The following is a 13186-nucleotide window of genomic DNA, read 5'->3' on the forward strand; positions in this document are numbered from 1 at the left end:
ATATATATATATATATATATATATATATATATATATATATATATATATATATATATATATATATATATACACACACACACAGAGAGAGAGAGAGAGAGAGATACATATCCCACTTTAATATTTTAAATGATTCTCACTGAATGCAATTTTAGACTCACAAACAGAAACAAACCAACCTCTACACTTTTCAAATGTAAAAATTTTTAGTTAGTTGGCATCGCAACATTTTTTTTCACAGAAGTCACAAACCAACAGCACAAACACCAGCTCCATATTTGTTATTCTCTCAGTCTCTCGACAGTTTTTATGAGCTATTCGTTAAATTGTTACAGTTACCGCCTGCCCATGCACAGTCTCCACAAACGTCTGTGAAGAGTTTCCCACTGCAAATCTAGAAATGCAGCTTCTCATAGCACAAATGAGTACAACAAGAACACATTGTCTTATTGTGAGAGGGGAAAAAAAGAAGAAAAATCTGTGTGATTATTACAGTTTCTGTGATCATTGAGATGAGATATATATATATATATATATATATATATATATATATATATATATATATATATATATATATATATATATACACACACACACAGAGAGAGAGAGAGAGAGAGATACATATCCCACTTTAATATTTTAAATGATTCTCACTGAATGCAATTTTAGACTCACAAACAGAAACAAACCAACCTCTACACTTTTCAAATGTAAAAATTTTTAGTTAGTTGGCATCGCAACATTTTTTTTCACAGAAGTCACAAACCAACAGCACAAACACCAGCTCCATATTTGTTATTCTCTCAGTCTCTCGACAGTTTTTATGAGCTATTCGTTAAATTGTTACAGTTACCGCCTGCCCATGCACAGTCTCCACAAACGTCTGCGAAGAGTTTCCCACTGCAAATCTAGAAATGCAGCTTCTCATAGCACAAATGAGTACAACAAGAACACATTGTCTTATTGTGAGAGGGGAAAAAAAGAAGAAAAATCTGTGATTATTACAGTTTCTGTGATCATTGAGATGAGGTCATAGCAAGGCCCTTCGTTACACAAGCCCACAGCCGAGATGAACTTGTAATTTCCCCATAAAAAATGGAGAGTAGTTCCAAACTGGAACACAGAGGGAAAGAGTCTAAACTGATGATCAGACATTAATGAAATAATGTTTAAACTATTGGTTGTGATGCACTTTATGGATAAATAAGTGCCAAATTATGTTACAGTATTCCACAACTTATACTTGATTCCCGGTTTTATGTAAATGGTAAAACAAAACTATAAATGTTAAAGGGCAGAAGGTGTGGTTTGCGCACTCTTAAAGAATTTTTTCGCAGTCATCGCAGTGGTGTAGAATACAAGTTAAGCAATGCAAGATCTGCAACATAAAACACCACCGCTAATAGATGAGATCATTATTTGGAAGCACCACACCTTGCTGCAGGCTCATGTATTGTTGGTGGGCCAACAGACTCAGATCCTGCTATTATTGTGTTTTACACTCTAAAATACATCATAAAAATCCCCCGGGTGTTCTAAACACAGGTGTATAATCATGAGGTGTTCACTGTGTCTGCACTGCAAATACAAACTATTCAAGATAAACCCAAGTTAAATGTCTATTGAAAAACAAGCAGTTTTCAAAGCATAATACAACATGTGGAACTGACAGGCAAATGTAGAAATTCAACTGTATAGAAATAGCATGCTCTATAGCATACACTGCACTGCACTGTATCTGAAACCTCTGAAGAGAATGTTTTGGCATATCATCTTGTAAGCAATCTTTTCAAATCAATTCGGGACTTAATCTGTACTTCATGTACCCAAACAAACAACATTTTTTTATTGCCTAACAGCTGAGAAACTGCAGAAGAACCCGAACTTGGCGCACAAATCGAATTAGTTGCAGCAACATAGAATGATGTAAGAGATTTTGGGAGATTTACAAAATGAGAAATAGTCTGTCGGTCAAGAGTCTGTGAGGTCATTGGCGAAGACCACAGATGAAAACCATAATAGTTTATATTATTACTGCTATAAAAAACACACAATAAAAAATAGCTCATATGTATGGTATGAAGATATGATGATGGGAGACAGATACTCTGTGAAAACACATCTAGAGGAATGTGCCCATGCAGAGAGGAAGGAACTTATAAGAAATAACTGTCTGAATGTTCGTCATAAATCTCATTACTAAAGCAACTAGTTCAGACTAATACAGAAAGACTGAACAACAAACCAGAGTAAAATAAGCCCTTCTTATAATAACCTTCTTATACCTAATTACCTACCTACCTACTCACTTAATTAGAGTTTTGTGTTAGCATTTAATTAATGTCTATTAGGCCTGAGGCTATTGAAAATACACTTTTAGCAGATCCATATATTGATAAGATTTTTGTTTAAAAAATAATTTTGATTACATTTTTTGTTAAGGATAATTTCTTTCATGGGAAAACTTTAAAAATATATATTGATTACTCATGTAGTGATGAAATTTGTACTACACAAAACGTGTCCAATTGATATTTAATTGAATACTACAGTTCACATACTTATGTGTAAAATCTTTGTAGAATGCTTTCAACACAGAAATCATGATTCAAGTTTTTTCAAGCAATTTCCCCCTAAATTATCAATCAACTAACTGAAACCACACATACACAAAAATCATCCAGTGGCCTTAGAAACAAATGATTTGTTTGGCCTATATATATTTATATTATAGATATATATTACTAGAAACTGAATAACTTTTTTTAAATTAAAGATAAATAAATAAAAACACTTAAAATTAGGAAACTAAAAAAAGTTTCAGTGTCTTCAAAAAACATTGAATCCACATACACAAATAAAATAGGTCTTTTCACTCAGAAATGGCTAGAAACACATTGAATTAAATGTGAAACTTTAAAGTAGACACTGAACACTGCAATACTTCAACTGAAAACTGAAACAGTATTTTTTGAAAAACGTACTCCAATAATCATTGTTTAATTTACAACTTTGAAAACACAGTGTAAAACTCATATTCTAGTCGCTATATATCTTTACAGATTGATCCATGCACTAAAGGAAGGAAGATAAGGAATCTTCATTATGATTACAGCATGCCAACTTTCCCACATGATCAACCGGAGGACACATCTCACAGCCAAAGGAGAGACCTCAAAGACTTTGAGAACTCTCTCATCCAACTGACGACGAGTCTGGACTTGATGCAGGTTAAATGCACCGTAATGATATTTCTGTTTTGTTTATTAATGTGTCTTTTTGTACCATTACCTCATGTACTCTTAATTCATCCCCTGTGCCAGGAGGAACCAAAAAGACCTCTTCAGAAGAAGACAGATGCTGTAGATTTAGGATTGGAAATGTTTAGAAGAAGACAAAGCCCGGGGGACCACGTTGACAAATCGTAAGATTTCCTGGTACAATGGAGCATAGAGCATTATTACTCTTTTTTTAGTGACATAAACTGCTCGGTTTCTCTGCAGGTGGCTGAAGATGAGGTCACTCCTGAGGGACTATCATCAGGATCTCATGTTGGCTCTAGACGTCTCGTCGTTTTACCAACAAGCCGACAGCATCATTGGCGCCATTAACAGCAAGGTTGGGCAAACAAGGGTTGATTAGTTTTGGCATTTAGAGAAGACCTCAAACTGTCTTTATAAATCATGATTGTAATACAAGTCCTGATCCAGGATGAATTTCGTTGCAGAGGAACCGTGTATTAGCGGGCGAAATCCAAAAAAGCGACAAAGAGACCAGAGAAATTGCCTGTCAGATCAACGTAAGTCAACCCATGATTTGAGAACATCAAAACAGTGTCACAGTGCCACAGTCACTTTGTGTTTTTATGTATGATTTCTCACTCAACCAAATAGAAGACGGTTGTATTAGTCTCACACACAGACTGTAGCAAATGAACTCCAAATGAATGATGTCATTTCCTTCCATGACCCCACCCCCACCTCCCTGGACAACTCTCTTTCCAGATGCTGAATGAGTCTGCGTCTTGCCTGTCAACTCTCCACCCAACCCTGGCCAGAAGAGTAATATGCAAACAGGCCGAGGTGAAGGAGAACTGGGCACTTCTCCAGGACTTTCTCCAGTAAGCGAAAGTCCACTTACTCCCATTGTCCTCCTGTGAACAAAAAACAATAGTAAACAAAGTTTTTGAGCGCAGTGATGTCATATTAAAGCTTGGAATAGTAAATTGCATCATGCTGAAATGGAATCCATACTTGTCAAAATGCAGGAGTGGAGCTGACATGTGGTGTAGTGATGTAATATTATGGTCTTTTATTTTGATACTGACCTATTCCAGAGTCTTAGATCATAGATGGTAGATGTTGTTTTGACGCAAATGCTACATATTTAGTTTCACGCATTGATTCGTTTAAGCATTTACCAGTTTATGTAATGTTTTGTGTCTTTTTAAAGTGTGCAGGAAGACAAAGGTCACTTAAGAGCTTACAAAAATATTATTTTGCATACTTAATGAGCGATTATTAGATCATTTTTCTATTAAACCATGCACAACTGGTTTAAAACATTGCCAATGCCATTATAGAAAGCTGTAATCAGTGGCTGCTAACATCACCCTTTTAAGTTACAAAATATCACATTGTATCATAGCTCTTATCACAGAACAGTCAACAGCTTTAGACACAGAATTCCACAAAATACTCACACCATTATGGAAACTCAGATTTGAAATGTGACCTCTGACTTCTGAAAGTGTCAGAGAGGAAAGACTGACAGACAGGGAAAGAAATAGAGAAAGGGTGGTTATTGATGAACAAAGGCTGTGACAACAGAAGATTTAGCCTCAGCTCTAGTGCAGATGTGAGGAATAGCTCATATGTATGGTATGAAGATATGATGATGGGAGACAGATACTCTGTGAAAACACATCTAGAGGAATGTGCCCATGCAGAGAGGAAGGAACTTATAAGAAATAACTGTCTGAATGTTCGTCATAAATCTCATTACTAAAGCAACTAGTTCAGACTAATACAGAAAGACTGAACAACAAACCAGAGTAAAATAAGCCCTTCTTATAATAACCTTCTTATACCTAATTACCATATATATTTATATTATAGATATATATTACTAGAAACTGAATAACTTTGGAAAAATGTGAAAATCAGGAAGGAATGTTAAATATTATTACATATTCCAATATGAATAGGTTTGGATAATGGGGCTAAGAGACCTCTCTCTCCAATTGTTATTCTCAAACAAAAAATTGCTTATCAAGCATTTTTTATGGGTTTTTAAAAATGTCTATGGAAAAATGATCACTACATACACATTCTTTTAGATCTGTCTTTTTGAAAAAAGAAGCTGTTGCAGACATTAGCCAATTTTTTGCAGCCAACGAACCATGGTTACACTCCTTTTTGGCTCTCTCAATGAATCCTCTATCACTAACTATGAGCTAACCAGACAAGAGGGAGGTGACATCATTGCTCACAAAGCCTGCCAAAAATAACATCTTCCCACCCCCAAAACAATTGCTGCAAAATTTTGACCAGAGTTACATAACCTGCAAAGATATGATGCTAGTGTTCTGTGGATATTTTTATATTTTTAATCTGCAAGTTGTTAGCATTAAAGATTTACAGTCTACTGACTTGCATGGTCTAAAATGATGATAAAATATCATGATATGTTTGAAATCTTTTGAAGAGTAATGATGCCCCAGTAGTGCCATTAGAGGTAAAGTTTAGTTCCACTTCTACAGGAACCAGAAGACAGATGTTTCTTCAAAATGCCCTTCAACGTTACCCGCTGATCCTCTAACCACATGCCCTGAGAGCTTTGCTAGAAATGAGGGTCACAGTGTAATAGGAAAAGACGTCAAAGAAGAGCAAAACCGTCTCCGAGGATTTGAGGTTAGCTGCAGTGCCTCCAAAAACATCTGCAAGCATGTGATTATAAATGACCAGTCATGACCACATAGAAAAGTCGATTGGTCTGAAATTTCTGTTTGGTGAGACAATCTTTTACCCTGAGGCTTTAAACTGAGGCTAGGGTGTTTCTTACCAGCCGAGTCAAAAGATGTCACCCCCCGTATCTGTGATATTCTTGCATGAATTATACATGATTAAACTTAATCTATGCCTGAACATGTATTTCTGCAGTGCTCTCAAGGCCTGTGGACCCATAGGATGTGGAGTCCGGTTGAGGAATGTTCTGTAGGCAGTCGGGACTCACTGTTGGAGAGCAGCTGTTCCAAGCTGGACAATGTCTCTGAAAAAGAGGACAGGAAGAGGTGCAATTAGTTTTTTATTTCACAATGAATCTGTGGATGACTGATGAAGTAAACGATCCATAAATGTCTGATGTCATTTCATACAATGGATTTCAAGATGCAGTTGTTGAGTAAAGTGTTGATTAACACATAATGTTTTCCCAGCTGTATCGGCCAGAGGGCTCAAACAACCCCTGTTTCCTCTCAAGAATGTCTCAGACCCAAGCTGTTGAAGGAGTCGACAACATCCACTGGAATGGTAATACACTTTCAAGATTTTTTTTTTCAGAACAGTGCACTAAACTGATTTATAAATGATCTCACTTATCTCTTTCCATCGCCTTTTGTAAACTGAATAAAGAATGAAGAGCATGACTGCTCAAAGCAAAGACAAGACCACAAAATAGAGGAGCTCCTAAGCCAGGTGGAGGTCCTTTGGGATGCTTTGCAGAAGAAATATGGAGAGAACAATAAGACCGAAACAGTTTCAAACAATCTCCCAGAAAATGTAGAGGAATGCCGTTCAGGAATGCTCGAAAAGTTCCTTGAACTGCTGGATCACAGTGGTTGTCACAAAATAAGTCAGGTAAACCAAGCATCATCATAACCTTCATTAAACTGTAATGATACCAAAACATGAACATGAATATAAGAAAAGTAGCTTACTCAATTTCAAACTCATAACATGGTGTGTTTGTGTATGATTTAAGAAAATGTGATGAATACACTGTTGTAAATCTGCTTTAGGATGTTCCTGGATCTCTGCAAAGGCAAGAAATAGACGAGGCTGCAGAAATGTCACTAAATCTAATGAGTCATCAAACTGAACAAGAAAGACCCCGGAAGCAGGACCAGATCACTAATGATCTACAAAGCTCGGTAAAAAATTAGTTTGTTTCACAAAGTAATGTACAATATCAATGTGATTTTAAAGATTTACATATAAATAAATTAAAAGCACCATATTTCACTCATTTGTATTACAAAAAATGACTTTAAACACCGCTTACCATTTTTCTAGGGAGTTTTTTTTTCTGGAAATTTAAGGCAAAATGTATCAATGCCATTGAATTAGATGATAAAATATTAAAACAATTGACATTTAATTTAAATATACATCTTTCCTCAGCTATCTACTCTAACATTGCGGATAAACCAGCACCTCTGCAGCTGTGCTGAGCTCAGTATGGACCTCCTGGACATAGAAACAGATATGGCTGTGCTTTGTGACCCTGACCTCAGCGGTCTGGAGGGGCTACAGGAGCAGCAGGATGACCTAGAGGTCAGATAATGAAAAAATACCTTTGCTAATTGAATGTTAGTCACTATTTGAATGACCTTAGAGCAGTAATTAATATTTGCCTGCAATATTTAAAGATGGGCCCAGCTTCTTAGGTATTAAAAAGTTGCTAAGGTTAAACACAATATTAAATTATTTATAGAATCCTTCATAATGGATTGGTTTTCAAACTGCACCCTGAAATTGATTGAATGAGTTTCAGCTTGACATTTTAGGTCATAAACATCATGCTAAAGAACGCATTTTTTTTGTCCCACAAAGGCTCATTATAATATAATTGAGGGAGAGGTGAGAGAGATGGAGAGACTAGCCAGTCAGCTACAAGTTCATCCCCCAGAGCAGAGAGACCCTCTCAGGGAAGAGGTTCTGGCGATCCTGCAGGCTGGGGAGGAAGTAGGCCGCAACATGGTTGAAAACAGAGGGCGCCTGGAGAATTTCCACCAGATTCAGGACTACTTCGATAACTATCTTGCCATGATGTAAGAAGAGAAAGTCTGTCTAATTTGGATAATTATACCTAGTGAATATTTCATACTTAATGCCAACAACATTAGCAAGAAATACTTTCCCATGTGTGGTTTTGTTATATTAAATTAGTTTGGGACTAATGTGACATTTTGATACAGTCGCTTTTCCTGTGTCCTGTAGTTCGTGGACGGAGAACACCAGATCCTGTATCCTTGCTGGCAGCTCTGCTTGGAGAGATAGTGAAGTTGCAGAGATTGATCGCAGCATTGAAACAAAGCTGGATGAGTTTAGCAAACTGGCTGCAGCTGGTCAAATGCTTATGCAAGATGAGAGTCAGTTTAAAGACATTGTGAGTGTGTGATTGATTTACTTACAGCTGCCACGTGGTTATCTAAAAGCGATGTCAGCTGTCTAAATATGCAGTGTCCATCTGCAGAATGTTCGTTATGATGTTTTCTTGATTATAATCTTCCTGTCTTTAGATCAAGGAGAGAACAGATGAGTTGCAAAGCATGCTGGGATGGATCCAGGTGAACTGGCACGCTCAAAGAGAGCAGCTTAAAAGAAACCAAAATGGGAGACCAGAATCAACAAATGATCTTGTTCAACAGCAGGTTTCTAGAATTTTTTCGACATCATTTAATAATAATATGATTGAAAAATATAAGGGATAATGTACAGTCATGTGATCATAATGGCAAAATTAACCCCATCAGGATCCTGAATCACCCTGAAGGGGTTTATTTTACAATAATGGCAGTTTGACTGCACATTATCCTCCTTAATACACAGATGTTTTCTAAATAAACAAAAATTAGCCTTATTATTTTAGAAGAAATAGTCATGCAAGAGATATGAAACACAACTTTGCACAACAATGTTGAAGTATTTTACAATCACAGCAAAATGCTTCAATTGACCAGTAAGAATCATGCATTAATTTGTCATTTGAAATTGTCATTTTAAATAATGCAGTGTGCATTAGTCCCTCATTCATGAATTATATTTTGTATTTTATATAAATTCTAATTTATTAAATTATTTTAAATAAATAAATTGTGCTATAATTTGTGTACTTATTTTTTATTTGTTTTTTTTCCCCGTTGTTTAGGCTATGCCTTTCAAAAAACCTTCTAACAGTATGTGCATTGTAAATGAAGAGGTCAAAGGAAGTGCTATTGAAACACAGCCCTCTCAAAACAACTTTGAGCAACTGAGTGGGAGGCATGATGTGTCCAGTGTTGTTAGTCAGGAGTCCTGCCTTTCAAAGACATCCCTAGGCTCTAGCATCTGTCTCATTTTGAGCTTTGATGATCAGTCTTCAGGCATCAACCAAGTGACAAAGCAACGGTCACCCAACAATAATGAAATACTCGAAGAGTCAGCAAACAGCATTCAGGCAGACAGACGTCAATCACAAGACAAAAACTCAATGCAAATGCAAGATCCAAAAGAAATGCTTCAGGTGAGATGGCCGAATGAATCAGTTATGAGTAAAGAGACCAAACCCAAGTCATCTTGTGTAAATCTTGCACAGTTGCAAATCAAAAACCAAGGAGAACCAGACCAGTCACCAAACAAGGAGGAAATATCCAGCCAATTGTCCACATATAACACTGAATCATCCATTTGCAATCACCTACCAGAGAATCTGCAGTACAACAACAACCAAACATATCTGCAGCTATCACCAGACATTGATCAAATGCAAAATCCAGAGCATCAAGTGCAAAAACCTCAGTCACAAAGCTACAGTCAGAACTCGACGCAGAAATCTGCACACAACAATCTAGAAATAAACCAAAACCAAAGTGACGACCACCTGCGGCATGAAGTGGCAACTGAAGTCACTCATAGAGTAAGTATGACTTCAAATAGTGTGTTAACTTCAGACACATTCCAAACTCAACTCAAAGCTCGCACACAAACATGCATGTGCTTATTATTCTCCCGGCTCTGTACATCCTGTCCCATGTGGTAAAACAATGAGCTCATGATTAAGTTTCCATGGCGTGGCTTTGAAATGCCTCCTGGTGGTGTGTATTGTAATAATTCGCTGTGAAGCCTGCACATGCCATATAGGATTTATTAACTTGGCATGCAATCGTATTAGTCATGCTTCGGCTATTGCCATCACAGCTGTGTATGTATATGCATTCAATTTTTAATGCTTTCAGAATGTGTGTGGGCCATTATCAACTGGCCTTGAGTTTGGTTTTATAATAGTGTAAGGTTTGCATTCACTTCTCTTTTGCAGGTGTTCACGTATTTGCACGTCTCGGATAGTTACAGATCCACAGGGCGAGCCTTGGAGGTTGTGTCCTCGACACATGCAGCAGGGCAGGACGTGACAACCCCTGCATCAGGTTCCTCCTCAGTTCAATCGTCCTCCTTCCTTTGGCAAAATGTCACACTTGAGAGAGGAACGGTTTACAATCACAACAGATTCAAGCCAAGTTCTTTGTTCAAGCTGAAAGAGCCAGTCAGGAGTAAGGAGGAAACCCAGCGAAGGAGCTCTCTGCTTGGCACTGTTGGATCGGAAAGGTCTGGCAAACCTTCAAGCATTTTCAGGCGAAGGTGTAACACTTGGCCAGAAGGAGAAAGGAGAGCGAAAGAAAGTCGATCAAACTCCAAACTTCAGGTTTTTATTAAAAAAAACATGTTGCCGGTGAATTCTGTCATCGATAACAAGTCCGAATATTTTCCAGAAGACAATTTGCCTAATGCTGTCAAGACTTCAAGTGAACCAGTTAAAAACATCGGCTCTTATTTGTCTCTAGGATCCACTCTTAGCTTCAATCTTCCCAAGTGCTTTCACAACAGTGTCTTGGACATGGAAAATAAAGAGGAGATTCAACCTGTCCAGACTTATGATGACTCAAGCAACCAAACATTACCCTCAGCTCGAACGCCACAGTCAGAAATGGAGGTAGAACCAGTGATTCATACTAAACAAACTGAGTTAAACCTTCATACGGTTGATGTGAAAGATTTGGACAATACAGAAGAACCAACCACTGAGGTTGAGACCCAACAGTTAAACCAAGTTTATGAACGCACAGAACCTGTTATGAGGGTTTTCACATTGGCTGAATATGAAAAACCTGATAATGTTTCCTCCAGCCATCACAAAGCCTCTTCTCCAGTGGTTAATGGCTCCGCCTCGGTCACTCACTGCGGGCCTCTGTGTCCTTCTTCATCAGGTGGTCACAATTGCTTAAGTGCTTACACTAAACTTAAAGACCTGAATGATCACTTATATTACACATCCAAACACATGAAGATAAACTCCTCAAAAAACTTGTTCCCTAATAGCCCAGTCTCTCGTAAGAGCGGCCGCATCATAAACTGTGGTCTGAGAGACTGTGCAGTGTGTTTCAGTGATACAGTGAAAGAGACAAGTGTAGACTGTGCAGAGAAACCTGACATCAGCATGGAGGAGCTTCTTAAGCCAGGCCACTGGCTATTCCAGCAAGAGGAAGAGGAACTGGAAGATATCTGGAGAGGAAGAATGGGTATTCTCTCTTCAAACTGTACTGTGGAAACAAATACGGATGAAGAAACAGGTATAGGAGAGGATTCTTACAATAAAGGTCAATGACTGATATTGAATTAAGAAATGAATATTTTTATTCATAATGGACATATTAAATTGACCAAAAGTGACAGTAAAGACATTTATAATAAATATAATAAATATTTCTTTTTCAAATAAATGCTGTTCTTTTTATTATTAAATGTTAAGCAGCACAACTTTTTTTTAACATTGAATTAGTTAAATATTTTGGTGTATTATGGTTATTTTTAAATTCAGACTGCAATCTGCTCCAATATAATCCTTATATGCATTACTGTTAAAAAATTTGGGGTCAGTTAGTTTTTTTTTTTTTTTTAAGAAATTAATACCTTTATTCAGCCAGTATGCATTACATTGATCAAAAGGGACTGTAAATAATGTTGACATTTGTAATGTTAGAAAATATTTATATTTCAATTAAATGCTTAAACTTTCTATTCTATATTCCACAGTATGCTGGAAAAGAAAAAAAATTTGCCGTTTCTACAAATATATATATATATATTGTCTAATTAATTGGCCAACACTGAAAATGATTTGATAAAATATAAAACAATGGAGTAATGCTGTTCTTAGGAGACACTGATATGCCGTCATATGGTTAACTACTATTGCCATATTCATATTAGTGGCCAGTGGCCAGACTATGTGACCTGCCAAAGTGTGAAGTGATTAGCAAATAGCGTCATCTGTTGGGTATGTGCAAATTATGGGAAAACACTGTTTTTATTTCAAAAGAGTGTGAGCTACAGCTATGAATGATAACATATCTAATAAAATATGTGAGAGTTGCAACAGAGAAGTATGGGCTATGCATAAATATGGATAAAGAGCTAATGAAAGTTTATTGGAGGGACATCTGCATTTCTGGATGAAGAGGAAAAAAAACGACAGTGTCTGTAATTGCATTAGATATTTTTATGCTCCAGTTATTAATCATGAAATGAAATGGCCTTTATTACACTGACAAATACTCCAGGCTGACAATATCTCATGGGGATAACATTGAAATTGATTGCCATGTTTGACAGATGTGTTGGGCCCAAAACACAGCTTTCAAAATTAGGCCAGTATTTCCCGTTAGACTTAAAATGTGCTTAAAATTGAGTATGTGAATGAGTATATGATATGACACATGCAGATTTATAATGAAAATTCAAAAGAACAATTACACCTCCTTTTTGAATGGCAGGTTAATTGCTTTTTTTTTTTAAATTGCTGGGCTATCAATCAAAACCAACAGGGGACAGGTAGCCCACCCACTCCATGGATGAGATGGATCATAACCACATCACCATGTGTGTCGCGCGGGTTTTTGGGGGGCGCATCCCCCCCCCCCCCCCCCCCCAAGATTTTGCGATTAGCTCCATAAACTGTACACGAATTTGTGATCGCCAGAGGACAAGGTCTGTGTTTATTGATAGATTGTTATAATATCTGCATCTGCGCAGTTCTTTGTCATAAATACAGTTTAAAAAATATCATGGGGAGCAATTGGTTCCACATCTACTGTAAAGTTGTCATCCCACATCACACCACAGCTGTTTCCTCCAGTGAAAATGAAGCACATATG

General features: G+C 37.0%; 1 protein-coding gene across 2 annotated transcripts in view; it reads left to right on the forward strand.

Annotated features, from left to right (window-relative positions):
- LOC107556123 (uncharacterized) overlaps positions 1–11698 on the forward strand; it is a 19823-nt gene extending 8125 nt beyond the window's left edge. The window contains exons 2-18 of one of the 2 annotated variants that reach the window (XM_016239169.1): positions 3060–3227; positions 3321–3421; positions 3501–3615; positions 3725–3796; positions 4002–4117; positions 5759–5909; positions 6159–6289; positions 6434–6527; positions 6630–6854; positions 7016–7147; positions 7398–7550; positions 7830–8047; positions 8217–8385; positions 8519–8650; positions 9148–9894; positions 10294–10677; positions 10817–11049. In XM_016239169.1, coding sequence (XP_016094655.1) covers positions 3060–3227; positions 3321–3421; positions 3501–3615; positions 3725–3796; positions 4002–4117; positions 5759–5909; positions 6159–6289; positions 6434–6527; positions 6630–6854; positions 7016–7147; positions 7398–7550; positions 7830–8047; positions 8217–8385; positions 8519–8650; positions 9148–9894; positions 10294–10677; positions 10817–10969 — 3261 coding nt within the window. In that variant the 3' untranslated portion in view covers positions 10970–11049. Of the gene's footprint in view, positions 1–3059; positions 3228–3320; positions 3422–3500; positions 3616–3724; positions 3797–4001; positions 4118–5758; positions 5910–6158; positions 6290–6433; positions 6528–6629; positions 6855–7015; positions 7148–7397; positions 7551–7829; positions 8048–8216; positions 8386–8518; positions 8651–9147; positions 9895–10293 lie in introns of both variants that reach the window. The other variant, XM_016239162.1, reaches the window with a different exon arrangement.
- Positions 11699–13186: the final 1488 nt, after the last annotated feature.

The sequence above is a fragment of the Sinocyclocheilus grahami genome, unplaced genomic scaffold (genome assembly GCF_001515645.1).
Source record: "Sinocyclocheilus grahami isolate Dianchi unplaced genomic scaffold, SAMN03320097.WGS_v1.1 scaffold20.1, whole genome shotgun sequence".
NCBI classification, from domain to species: Eukaryota; Metazoa; Chordata; class Actinopteri; order Cypriniformes; family Cyprinidae; genus Sinocyclocheilus; species Sinocyclocheilus grahami.